Source organism: Suricata suricatta, chromosome 2, assembly GCF_006229205.1.
Source record: "Suricata suricatta isolate VVHF042 chromosome 2, meerkat_22Aug2017_6uvM2_HiC, whole genome shotgun sequence".
Taxonomy (NCBI): Eukaryota; Metazoa; Chordata; class Mammalia; order Carnivora; family Herpestidae; genus Suricata; species Suricata suricatta.
Window position 1 is genome coordinate 156776556 of NC_043701.1, and position 12140 is coordinate 156788695.

The window sequence follows — 12140 nt, forward strand, 5'->3', positions numbered from 1 at the left end:
GCAGCTCACGGAGGCCTTGGTCTGGTCCAGAGGAGATTCTTCCTGACTCTGGAACTTCCCCTAGTGTGGGAAAGCCCCGGCAGTTCGTACAGGAGACCATGTTCACTTTAAAAAGCATCAGAGTGGCTTCAGCAGCCTGGTGGTCCATAGGAACAGGAAAGATGTTGGAGGAGTGGAAAATAGGGCCTTGGAACTAAAGGGGACAGCAGTGATCGTGCAGGCCCAGGGGAGAGACAGCTGGTGCTGTGCCTACGCGCTAAAGGATGGTGTGTGTCATGGGTGGTAGCTGACGGGGAAGCCTGTCAGAGATCATCCCGGTCAGCCCTGCTGGGAGCGCCACCACATCCGTTTGAAGATCCGTGTTCCCCCCGGCATTAGAGGATGGATCCAGAGGGCCTTCCTCAAAGCAGGAGCAGCCTGTGTTAGCCAGGGACAGTCTGGTGGCAGTAAGGAACAGGCCCTACTGTGGCCAACCCCACACGTGGCCCTGCTCTCCCATCAGTGCCAGCCAGGCTGGAGTGAGTTGCCCCAGGGGCATTGCCTCTAGGCCTTTCTGTGCCGCTTTCCTTTGCACAATGGCCATGATAGTGACCTCTGCCTTTTAGGGCTGCCGGGAGGGGTCCATGAGCTCACCTACTCCAGGCGGGGAGCACGGTGCCTGCACACGGTAAATGTTCCGTAAACACCAGTCTGTCATTACCATCCTGGCAATGTTAAGAAGACGACTTTGTTCTAGATGGCCCAGATGGCTTAGAGCCGTGGTGGGTGGTGGTGGTGGTGGTTTTTTAAATCAGAGAATAATCTTAGATGATTATTCAGGAAAGAATCTGAGGCCAGCCTATAGTTTGAAAAAGCAGAGTCAATATTTTATTTTGGGAAAAGGAAAACAATGCCTAGTGCTGATAGAATAGTCTGTAGCAGGGGTAGTGTCCGTGGCATAGGACCCTGGGGCTTGGGAGACACAGCTTTCACCATCCAGGGTCTGGATCTTCACAGAACGGAAGCCAGGGGGCCACCTCCTTGTCCACTTTGAGTACGAGTGAGGGCCTCAGCGAGAGCAGGCCAGGGATAGACAACTGTCAAATGCAGGTACTGCTGGGAAGACGGAGCCATGGAGGCATTTACCAGGATCGGACTGTGTCTTACAGATGGCTGGGGCCCACAGCATGGAGAGGACCGAATGTGAGGTGGCCTGGAGGGCAGACTGTCCATCATAGAGTTGGATTCCTGGCTGATTATTGTTTTTTATTTATTTTTATTTTTTATTTTTTATTTTTTTTTAATTTTTAATGTTTTTTTATTTACTTTTGATACAGATAGAGACAGAGCATGCAAGGGGGAGGGTCAGAGAGAGAGGGAGATACAGAATCGGAAGCAGGCTCCAGGCTCTGAGCTAGCTGTCAGCACAGAGCCCGACGTGGGGCTCGAACCCACGAACGTGAGATCTGACCTGAGCCGAAGCCGGAGGCTTAACCGACTGAGCCACCCAGGCGCCCCTGTTTTTTATTTATTTTTAATGTTTATTTTTGAGAAGCATGAGCGGGGGAGGAACAGAGAGAGGAGGACAGAGGAACCATAGCAGGCTCCACGCTGACAGCAGTGAGCCTGATGTGTGACTCAGACTCATGAACCACGAGATCATGACCTGAGTCATAGTCGGACACTCAGCCAACTGAGCCACCCAGGTGCTCCTGGATGCGTGGTTTAAAAGAGGTCCCCAGTTTGTTCTCGGGCATCCATTGGAAGGGACAGTAGCCAGGTGCTACTCCTGCTCTGGTGCCCCATGGGACAGACCTGGGACAGACCTAGGGCAGACAGACAGCTCCCACAGTTGAGGCAGGACACTTTTTTACTAGATCTCACATCCCTGGCTCTGCCCACTAATTGCCAGGAGCACTCCCCAGAGCATCCCTTCCATCCCGTTTGCTTTTATGTGTCTTTTGGGGAGTTTTCTGCTGAGAACTGCTGAGCTGGCTTCTCTTCTGGTCAGTTCAGGTCCTCAAACTCTTTCTGTCCAGAAATTGGAGGTTTCACGGCTGTACCTTGGACTTTTGGTGTTAGCATTGAGTGCCGGAACCCTCCTTCACATTGCCTACTTTCCCATCCGGTCCCTGCTCGTGGCCTGTCTACTGGCACTTGGCTCATGTCTCCCAGTGCCCCTAACTGGAGAACCCCTAGAGAACAATGGTAGAGCCTGGCTGCCCCCCTGCCCCAGGGAAGCCCTGCATTTCATTCTCTACCCGCTAGTTATGAACTTCACTGCCAGTGGCCTGATTCTTTAAGTTTGGGTGCTGGGGCGCAAGGTCTGGCCTTGACCCCTTAGCCCTTCAGGTAGAATCATGCCCAGAGTCGTTAATAAGGCAGCCTGGCAGGAGAAGCCTGGAGAAAACCAGAGATCAGTACAGAAAGGAAGGGATATTTATTGATTCAGTAGTTGTCTTTTTAAAATTTTTTATTTTTGGCAATAAAGAGCACAACATTAAAAAAAAAAAAACCTGGCTTGAGGTGAGGCTTCTGTCCTCTTTTTGTGGTTGGGTAGGGATGGGGAGCAGTCTCCCGTGAGCCCTGGCAGACTTTGAACTGGCCCTGGCTTCTGGGGGTCTTCAGAATTTTAGTCATTTATCACCCGGCCCTCAGAGCTGCAGCCAAACAAAGGTCCATTTTCATTTTCTTACCTCCATGGAACCTTCAAGGCACCCCTTTTGAGAGGCCGTGACTCTAGCATCTACTCTACAGCCGGCTCAGATCATGAGCACACCTACGTTTACTGAGTACTGTCCAGGCAACATGCCGAACACATCTTCCTTAAACCTCATGACAATCCTAGAAGCTAGGCTCCATTATTAACTCCCTTTAACCGATGAGTACAGTGGAGGCCTGGAGAGGTCCAGCAACCTGCACAAGGTCGACGAGCTAGTCAGCCATGGAGCCAGGGAACTGACCACAGGGGCTTGAGAATGACTCATCAGAGACACTTGGGGTGAAGTAACAGCCCTGGCTCTCACTCTCCCCTCTGGTCTGCCTTGCCCTCCCTGGCTCCAGGATCTTCTGAGCCACTACTGAGCTAACCGGAGGGGCCTGCCCATCCCTAGCCCCAGCTAGGGGCTCAGCCTCCAGGGGAACAGAGGCAGCCTTGTGGTGGGAGCTTCCCCCCACAACTGCCAGCACCGCTCTCCCTTGGTTGGGTCTGTTTCAACACCCAGAGCAGCACATTCCATTCTCTAGCACAGCTGGGGGCTGGGGATTCCGGATTCCTCTGGCCTCCCGCTTTCTTCAGGGCCCCGGCAGAGCCTGCTGTCTGGGCCGGGACACTGGGTCCCAGCCACACACATTCCAGCAGCAACCACCCCCTACGTTGGATTTCCCAAGGAGTGAACTTTAGCCAGGATTACAGCCGACTAAACAGTTGTGGGATGTGAGCTTCCTTTGTGGGGCTCAAGAGGCTAGATGCTGCTGGGGGTGAGAGGGGAGGAGGGGTCGGGGGTGGGCTGCTCTGGGAGTTGGGAGAAAAGCCACAGTCTGAGGCCGGCCCCTCTGCTGCTGTCAGGGCCCCTGGAGTGAGATATGAGCAGGGCTCCCAGAAATCCTGTGAGGCAGGGTGGCGGAGGCATCGCTGTCTGTACTGCGCCCCCACTTGGCTTTGCCCCCTGCAGGCAGTAGCATAGTGGTTAAGGGCTTGGGGTCAAATCCTAGTGCCACCTCTAAGTGCAAGCTGTGTGTCCTTCAGTAAGTTTATTAACCTCTCTGAACCTCAGCCTCCTCATCATTAAAATAGGGATAATAATAGTACCTACCTCAAAGGGCTGTTGGCAGCATTACATTCATTTAGAATATGAAAGGGCCTGCCACCCAGCACAGGCTTGACATTTTTGATTGCTAGTGTCATGTCTTTTCCCCTCTATTGGCTTCCATCGCACCTGGGTGTATGTTTTCTAGAGCAAAATCTCAAGTGTAGGTTCTGTCCTCCTGAAAGCAGCAACTCTGGGATTTAGATAAGATGTTCCCATCTTTTCCCTGCCTTCCTGCCAGTAGCATTTCTTAGTTAACCAATCAGGAATGTAATGATTATGTGCAGGCTCTGTGCTAGCTAGGTCAAGGCCTTTGGTTTGTAGAAATATTAATGACCATTTAATGAACATCTAAATGCTAGGCACTGCCTGGTTCCAGGAGCTTTTCATGTATTTCCCAATTTGACATTCAGCCACCCTGTGAAACAGACATTATCACTCCTTTTTATAGTTGTGGGCTATGTTCCCAGTGTCGCATGGTAACTAAGTCACAGGATTGGAACCCAGAACTGGGCTCTCCTCCCTCTTTTCACCTGATCCTGAGTGTTCAGCAGCCCGCCCCAAATCCTTCCTGTTCTTTATTGGAAATTTGAGTTTGCACCCAACTGAAACACTTGACTTCCTCCACTCCCTTGCAACTAGGGGTGGTCACATGACTTTGTTTTGGCCAATAAGCTAAATAGTGGAAATCTACCAGGTGGGACTTGTTGGGAAACTACTGTTTTCCTGATCAAAAGGGCCGGGGGTAGCTGACAGGCTGCTTTTGCATGCAGCCCTTCCCTGCCACCTGGAATGTGGTTGAGAAGTGGGGAGGAGGAGGCGTCATTTGTAACCACAGGAACAGAAGCCCCCCCCTCCCCCCACCCCAGGGCAGGAAGACCGAATGAGTCAGGGACATGGGCCTCCCACCAGCCCGACTCTAGACCTCTTCTGTGGAGAAGCCCCACTGTTTCTTGGGGTTTCTGTCAGATGCAGCCGTTCACTGACAGCCCAGATGCTTGCCGGGCAGCACCAGCTGTCTGTCCCCAGGCCGGCCAGGAGGGAGCATGTTGTGACTGAAGGAAGTGAAGGGTGGGCTCAGGCCTTGCAGGGCCTTTCCTGGTCTTTGGAAGGAGTCTTCTTGGTCCCATGGCAGAGACTGCCGGAGGGTCTTGCAGCAGATGGCGGGAGCAGAGCCAGGCTTGACCCCTGTGTCGGGGGTGGGAGATGGGTTTTTTCTGGGGCTCCCCAAGATGGGCTAAGGGAGCCTCTCCCTGCCTGCTCCATCTCACTGGCTGCCAGCACCTGACACAGGTCACTATTGTGCTCCAGCCAGAAGCAGCTTTGAGTCCTGTCTGTTCAGTGGAAAAATAATCCCTGGGCCTGGTTGACCATAGAAGTGTCCGTAAATATTTGGTCGGGGTAGGAGTTTGGGAGACAAGGGGCAGATTCAGGGAGTTGGAGGGCCGGGCAGGCTTCGGGTGAGGGTGGGTGGCAGTGGCTTCCTCAGGGCTGAGGAGGAACAAGCAGGCCTCTGCTCCTGACCTGTGGTGAGGCCACCTGACTGCCCGGGGAGGTGATTTACGGGCAGGCGGTCAGACCACCTGTTAACTCACACTGGCCCCACAGCAGAGTTTGGGCCCTTTGGCCTTCCTCATTTGTCTGTGGCAGCCTGCTTCTCTGAGGGCCCTGGAAGCCAAAGCTCTCCTCACCAGAGGATGCAGCTCCATTGTCCTGGAGGAGCAGGAAGCCTGGACTGGACTTCGCAGCTGTACTGCTGCTGGTGAGGAAAGCTGCTCTGGGTGTCCCCAGCCCCCTGCCCTGGGGACCTCTGCCTTGTCCCTCAGCTTTCCTGACAGACCCCCAGGGATTCTTTCCTCACACCACCCTTCCCTGAGTAGCAGGAGCCTGTTGCCTCCATTTTCAGCCTTCTCCCCTCCCTGGCCCGTTCAGCTGAAGGTAGCAGCGTGCATCTGCTCTGAGCTCCTGAAGAAACCCCTTGGGTGTTGAGCCCCTCCCTGCCTGCATTCGGGACCAAGGTCCGCCAAGCCTGGGCTCACCTCAGCCCCTCACCCTCCTCCTGCCGCAGTGGCTGGCTTATCTAGATCAAGGTTTTCAACACAGGCCGCATACCACCCCAGGGAGCATCTAGAGATTCAGATTTCTGAGCACTCTCCAGAGAATCGGAGTTAATTGCATAGAGTGGGGCCCAGTATTTTGCACAAGCTCTCTAGATGATATGAAGGTTTATGTGTTGAAATGCAGATTCTGACATAGCAGGCCTAGGGTCCCCCTTGTGTTTCGAACCAGCTCCCAGGGGATCTGATCCTCTGGTCCCTGCAGCACGAATCTACACCCTTATCCCTACAGTTCAGGACCAGTGCCCGGTGTGTGGGGGGGTGTCTGAGAGCCGAAGGGTAGGAGTGACATGTTTAGGCCCTGGCTCTTCGGAGTAGTTTTCTGTGCTCCAGGTGCCTTGGGATCTGAGGCGCGGGCCTTGTCGGGGAGTGTTGCAGGATCGTGAGAGCCTTTTGACCATGGGAGAAGGCTGGGGACCCTGGCATCTCCCTCTTCATGAAATAAAAGGAGGGCCATCTCCATCCCTCACTTAGGGATGGGGATGAGAAGGGTGACCCTTGTTCTGTGCTCTCAAGGGATCCTACAGGAACATGAGCCTTGCTCTTAGGCATTCCAAGTATGCCTGTGTAGACAGGCCGTGGGTTATGACAAGGCTTCTTTCTAAAAGTCCCTTCTGAACCTCCCTGTCTCCACTTCTGGGGACCAGCCAACAAAGAAATAACCTAGTCAAAACCAATTGTTGTTTTCTTTGATTTAATTAAAAACTTAAAAAAAAAAACCCTAAAAACCAAACCTTGCCTGCGTCTAGTCTAGTACCTATGGGCTAGCTGCTTAGCAATAATTTACTCATCATCAGGGTAAAGGGACATGCAGCGGCTGAGGGATGAAGCCCCAAAAGCAGCCTGTGGGAGGGGATCTGGGCTGGGCTTCTCCAGTCAAGGGGGAATGGAGAGAGGAAGAGATGTGGAAGGTCAGAACTGTGGCTGGAAGGTGCTGAGGCCCTAATGCCCCTCCTCTGGGGGGGGACTGTGATGACATGGGGGTGGGGTGGGGGCGGGAACTGGCCCGCAGGTAGCTCAGCCTATCAGTAAGTAAGACTTTCCTCTCCAAGGCGAGGCCTCCCCACCAGCAGAAGAGAGCTGACAGCATGGTCTATTCTGGAAACCATGTCGCCAGGCTGCTCAGAACCCCTCCATGCTTCCCTTGCTCTCTCCTCCCTCCACCTACTTTCTGAACCCTTGGGCTGGGCTTTCCAATGAGAAAGCCCTGCTCCTACGAGAAGTGCCCAGGGATCCCAGAGCCCCTCAGTCAAGGACAGCTTGGGTTCCATGCCCATTGCTCAGGGCCAGTGCTGGTAGCAGCTCTGCAGGGAATGGCTCTCTGTCAGGGGCTCTGTCAGCCTGAGAATAGAGGTGAGGCCAGATGGGGAGGAAACGCGAGAATGCCCCAGGGGTGGGACAGAGGGCAAGGCACAGCTGGCTGGGTGGGGCAGGGAGGAGCATCCTTCAGTGGGGTTCAGCAGCCCCATAGAAGAAGGGGTAGTAGAGGGAGCAGGGGTAGGAGAACATGAACTTGACCGCGAACTTCATCTCTTTATTCTTCTTGTCCCAGCGGTAGACGGCCATGAGCAGAAGCTGTCCATCCACCTTGCGGCCCATGACCAGGAAGCTGCCGGCCAGGCTGTCCAGCTGTGGGCAGGGGCAGCTAGCGCTGTTCTTCATGTGCAGCACCAGCCTCTTGGTGTCCTTGCGCTTCAGCGGGCCTGGCTTGAGCAGCTTCTTTTTTTTCTGGGCTCCAATCAGCTTCCGGTCCCCATTCTCAATCTTGATCTCCTTGATGCGCATTTTAACCACTATGTGTGGGGTGGGTAGACAGAGACCCGGGTGAAAATGGGCAGGTTTGCTCCGAATGCTAGTGGCCTCAGCTGGTGCTCGTGCCTTAAGTTCCAAGCCCGGGTCTTGGGAAGGTGGGCTTATATGGGTACATTTTTGAAGCTCATATCATGTGCTAGACTTTCACCAACATTATCATGTTTCAGCCTTGAGATATGGGGGGCAGATGAGGTTAACCCCAGAGCCCTGCCTTTCCATGACATCAAGTGCAGGATGGAGAGCTCCTGGTGGGGAGTGGAGTAGGGTATTAGGCTCCCCAGGAAATACTGCAGGTGGAGCTGCCCAACTGGAAGGGGAGGCTTGTGTGGGAGGGTGGGTGGGGGTCCTTGTGACAGAGGGAGGCTGGACTTCATGATACCTGGGGATGCTTCCAAATGGGATATCTGCCTCTGTGTGTGTGTGTGTGTGTGTGTGTGTGTGTGTGTGTGTGTGTTTGGAGCAATGGTGGGCTGATAAATGTTTGACAGCTGGCCCTAGGGAGGGGGCCCACCCTGTAGCATGTGCTGGTTTCCATGGGGTAAATCCCCTCACCATGACCCACCACATCACAGAGCTCCGGACTGAGAAGTGTGCACACGACCAGCTCGTGCTGGTGCAAACACCACTATAATCTGTGTGACTATAGAATGGGTGCGAGTGTGATGTGTGGTGCTGTGTATTTTATGCATGAGTGTATTTCTTTGGTGTGTCTAGAGTGTGAATGTAGGGGTGAGGGTGGGGGAGGTGGATGGTGGCCAGGGTGCCCACTCAGGATGGCCACAGAGAGCTTTATACAGCTGGGATTGGGAGCCTGGAGCTTGGGGGGAGGGGGGTCCCTTAGGCGAGTCTCCCCTTTCTTTGGGCATCTGGATCCCCATCCCTGTGAGCAGCTAGGGAGATGCCAGAGAATGACTCCACCCAGGGAAGGAAACTTTGTAAAATCTTTCTATCTCTTTCTCCCCCTACCCCCTCTCTTTCCCTCTTTCAGACACACACTTACCTTGCAACAGTAGTAATCTCTTTACAAACAGACTAACGACATAAAAGTCTTGCTAAAGTAAGGATTTCATTGCTATCTCTTTTTTACAGACAGGGAGGCTAAGACACAAAACAGGAGTCAACTTGGCAAAGGCCACATGCTGGGTCGTGTGGGCCTGACTAGACTTGGCTCACTGTCCCAGGAGTGGAGAGGCCCCAGGATGAAGCCGTGGGACCAGTGACTGCAGCTCGCCCAGCCAGAGGTGCATCGGGTGCCAGGCCGAGGTGCCCAGGGATGACGGTGCTGTCCCTCCATCCTGGGGCCCATCTCTCCCCCGGTCGCCACCATCCATCTCTGGGCTTAGCCTGCTTCTTCTAATGAGAATCCAGCCCCGGAGGCCCTTCTGCGGGCGGGTACTAAGGGAGGACTAGAGGAGCCCTGGCCAGGGATGGTTTCTGGGCCCATGGACCATGGCCTTGAGGGGCTTCTGAAGCCCCTGAGATAACTTGCAAAAAGAGCTGCATTTCTCTGGGGAGAGCGTTCATGGCCCTGATCAGATTCTAAGAGGAATCCATGATGCAGAAACTGTTAGTATTCGGTGTGATGGTTGTGGACCTGTGTGTTCATGTGGGTGCGTGTGTGTGTGTGTCAAGAAGAGGAACTGGGGGTGGCGGCCACGTGGGCTCCATACTCACCGAAGTCGCTGGAACACATCTGCTCCATGAGGCCGTCGGCACTGTGCTCCATTTCACACTGGGCACAGATCTTGGTCACTGTGAAGAGAGAAGCAGGGGTGGAGGCGAGGGAGGCTCACGAGGGGATCCGAGTTCAATAAACCGCTTCAGGTCCAGGCTAATGAGGAGCCCACGGATGAGCCACCTCCCCCGCCAAGTCTGCACTCTGTCATCAGAACTGGGATGACAATAACGAGGCTCACGGAGTGGTGGTGAGGTTCGAAAGGGAGGAGGCTGCACGGGGACAAAACTGTCCCAGTGGGCAAGACTGCCCCAGGGTCCTGGCAACTACAACTGCGACGTGTGCTGTCTTCTAAACCTCATTTTATCTAATCTTCACACCATGAAGTAGGTATTCTTACTATTCAAGACAAGAAAACTGAGGCCCAGGGTGGCCACCCAAGTCGCAAAACTATTGAGAACTGAGCGTAGGACTCAGGATTTGTGACTCCCAGGCTAGTGCTGTGGTAGGGGTGATCTGCAGGTCCTTCTAGTAACACAGGGCCCCAGGAAGCTGGGGAACAAGGGGCGCTGCCAGGGCAGGGACTGTGGTAAACCGAGGGGCACCACCCTCTAAGGCGGGCAGCTTAGCATTGCCAGAACTTCTGATCTTTCCAGGGAAGCCACAACTCTTAATTTTTATATGAAATAGTCTCAGTTTGATTGTTGGCCACCCACACACTTGGGGCTGCCTCTGGTTCTCAGGCCACCACACAGCACCTGACCTCTGTCCCATGTCTCTGCCTCCAGGTGGGTGCCCCATGACAGGGGAAGGCGGGCTTCAAAGAGGGCAGGACTGGGAGGGCAGGGCCAGGTTTAGTGGAAGGGAGTATCCTAAGCCCAGGATTTCCCTGCCTTACAGGCTGTTAAGGTTGGGGCTCTAAGAAAACCAGAAAAAGGAACCACACCAGGATCCCTGCTCGGGACTGTGCTGTGTCTACTTGAGTTGGCTCTCTCTCCCTGCTTCCTGGTCCCATTTCCAACCGGAGCACAGGGTGTTTCCCTTCACTCCAGCTCCCAGTCACAGGACCCCTATCTGACTTTCAGGAGGGGACAGTGGGGATGAGGCAAGCCCTGAGCCGATGGGTAGGGGACAGGAAAAGGGGGGAGTTCCAGCATCAGGGCCTCCTTAGACTCCTGAATGAACTGCCCAGACACAGTTCTGCTCATGCCGCTGTTTATTCCCGGGTCTGGTGCCCAGCCCAGGCTTACTCTGCTTGGGAGGAGTTTGGCATTTGGGGCGGGCCATGGGGGCCCACAGTGAAGGGAATCTGAGACCAGGGAGGGATTAGGGGTAATGGGACTGGGGGAGGTTGGGAGGTGGCACTTAGGATCTCAGGGGCTTCTGGAACCTGCGCTGGCTTCCTATATTACTTATGGGAAAAATCAAAGCTCTAAGTTAAGCATCTCTCCCAAGGGGTTCTTGTCAGTGGCAGACCCTGGCAATCTGCTCTTTCTTCCTGAATTGAGCTTAACCCAAAGGCCTCCAAACCTGGGGAATTGGGGAAGAGAGTGGGAGAATTTAGGGTTCCCAGGTGCAGAAAATGGGCTGTGGGGGGGATGGAAACCATAGCCCAGGAGGGTGCTTACCCGAGTCTTCCGCTAAACCCCTTCCCTCAGCCCTTCTCCCCTCCCGAGGTCCCAACACGGGATGGAGGTGATGCTTGTTTTGGTGCCCTGGGGTCCAGAGCTGTGGAGGAGGGAAACGGGCTTGGGCATTGTTTAGAGACCCTGGGCATTCTGGGGTGAAGAGAGGCCAAAGGGCGTTTATGGGGACGCCTAAGGATGGGGAGACAGCATTGGGGCTACTCAGGGACTCCAGAGGTTTAGGAAGGTGGGCGCTGCCAGGACGGAGCTGGGATGGGGAGAGCCCGCGAGCTTGTCCAGAGCCTGGGGAAGGCACTGCTCTGCCGGACTGTGGGAGGTGGGAAGGCTGGAAGGCTGTGGAGGACAGTTCCCGGGCACGCGGGGCAGAGCGAAGGCGGTGGGTGTGTGTGTGTGTGTGTGTGTGTGTGTGTGTGTGTGTGTGCGTGCGCGGGGCAGAGCGAAGGCGGTGTGTGTGTGTGTGTGTGTGTGTGTGTGTGTGTGTGTGTGTGTGTGTGTGGAGGGGGGCGGTGGCACCTCCGGGAGGCTAAGGTCCCAGCTCTCGGGCGCCCGGGGCTGCCGGAGCGCGAGGGGGCGAGGGCGGCGGCGGCGGCGCTACCTGGAGGCGCGGTGGCAGGCAGGTGTCCGAACTGCACAGCGATGCAGAGGTCGTTGTCCAGGGGGAACTTGTGGCAGTGCAGCATCTCGGGCCAGGGGAAGCCGTAGGCCTCCATGAGCGGCGCGCAGCCGGCGCGCACGGCCTCGCACAGCGAGCGGCACGGGTAGATGGGCCGGTCGAGGCAGACGGGCGCGAAGAGCGAGCACAAGAAGACCTGCGTGTCCGAGTGGCAGCGCTTGGCCAGCAGCGGCAGCCAGCTGCTCGCCTGCTGCTTCACCTCGGCCAGGCTCTCGTGCTCCAGCAGGTTGGGCAGCCGCATGCGCTTGTAGCCCACGGTGTGGCAGAGCGGCAGGTCGGCGGGGATGTCGAGGCACTGCGGCGGCTTGGAGTATGAGCGCCCGTGCAGCGGCTCGGCCTGCCAGCCGTAGTAGTCGTACTCCTCGCCGCGCGCCGGAGCCCCGTGGAGCGCCCCCAGCAGCAGCGCCAGCGCGGCCGCCCGCGCGCCCC

General features: G+C 55.5%; 1 protein-coding gene across 1 annotated transcript; it reads right to left on the bottom strand.

Annotated features, from left to right (window-relative positions):
• Window positions 1-6619: 6619 nt before the first annotated feature.
• Window positions 6620-12132, bottom strand: SFRP5 (secreted frizzled related protein 5; the record flags this gene model as incomplete). The annotated part of the gene is made up of 3 exons (XM_029932327.1): window positions 6620-7698; window positions 9392-9469; window positions 11634-12132. Coding segments are annotated over 3 exons (924 nt in total), but the record flags the coding sequence as incomplete, so codon positions are not given.
• Window positions 12133-12140: the final 8 nt, after the last annotated feature.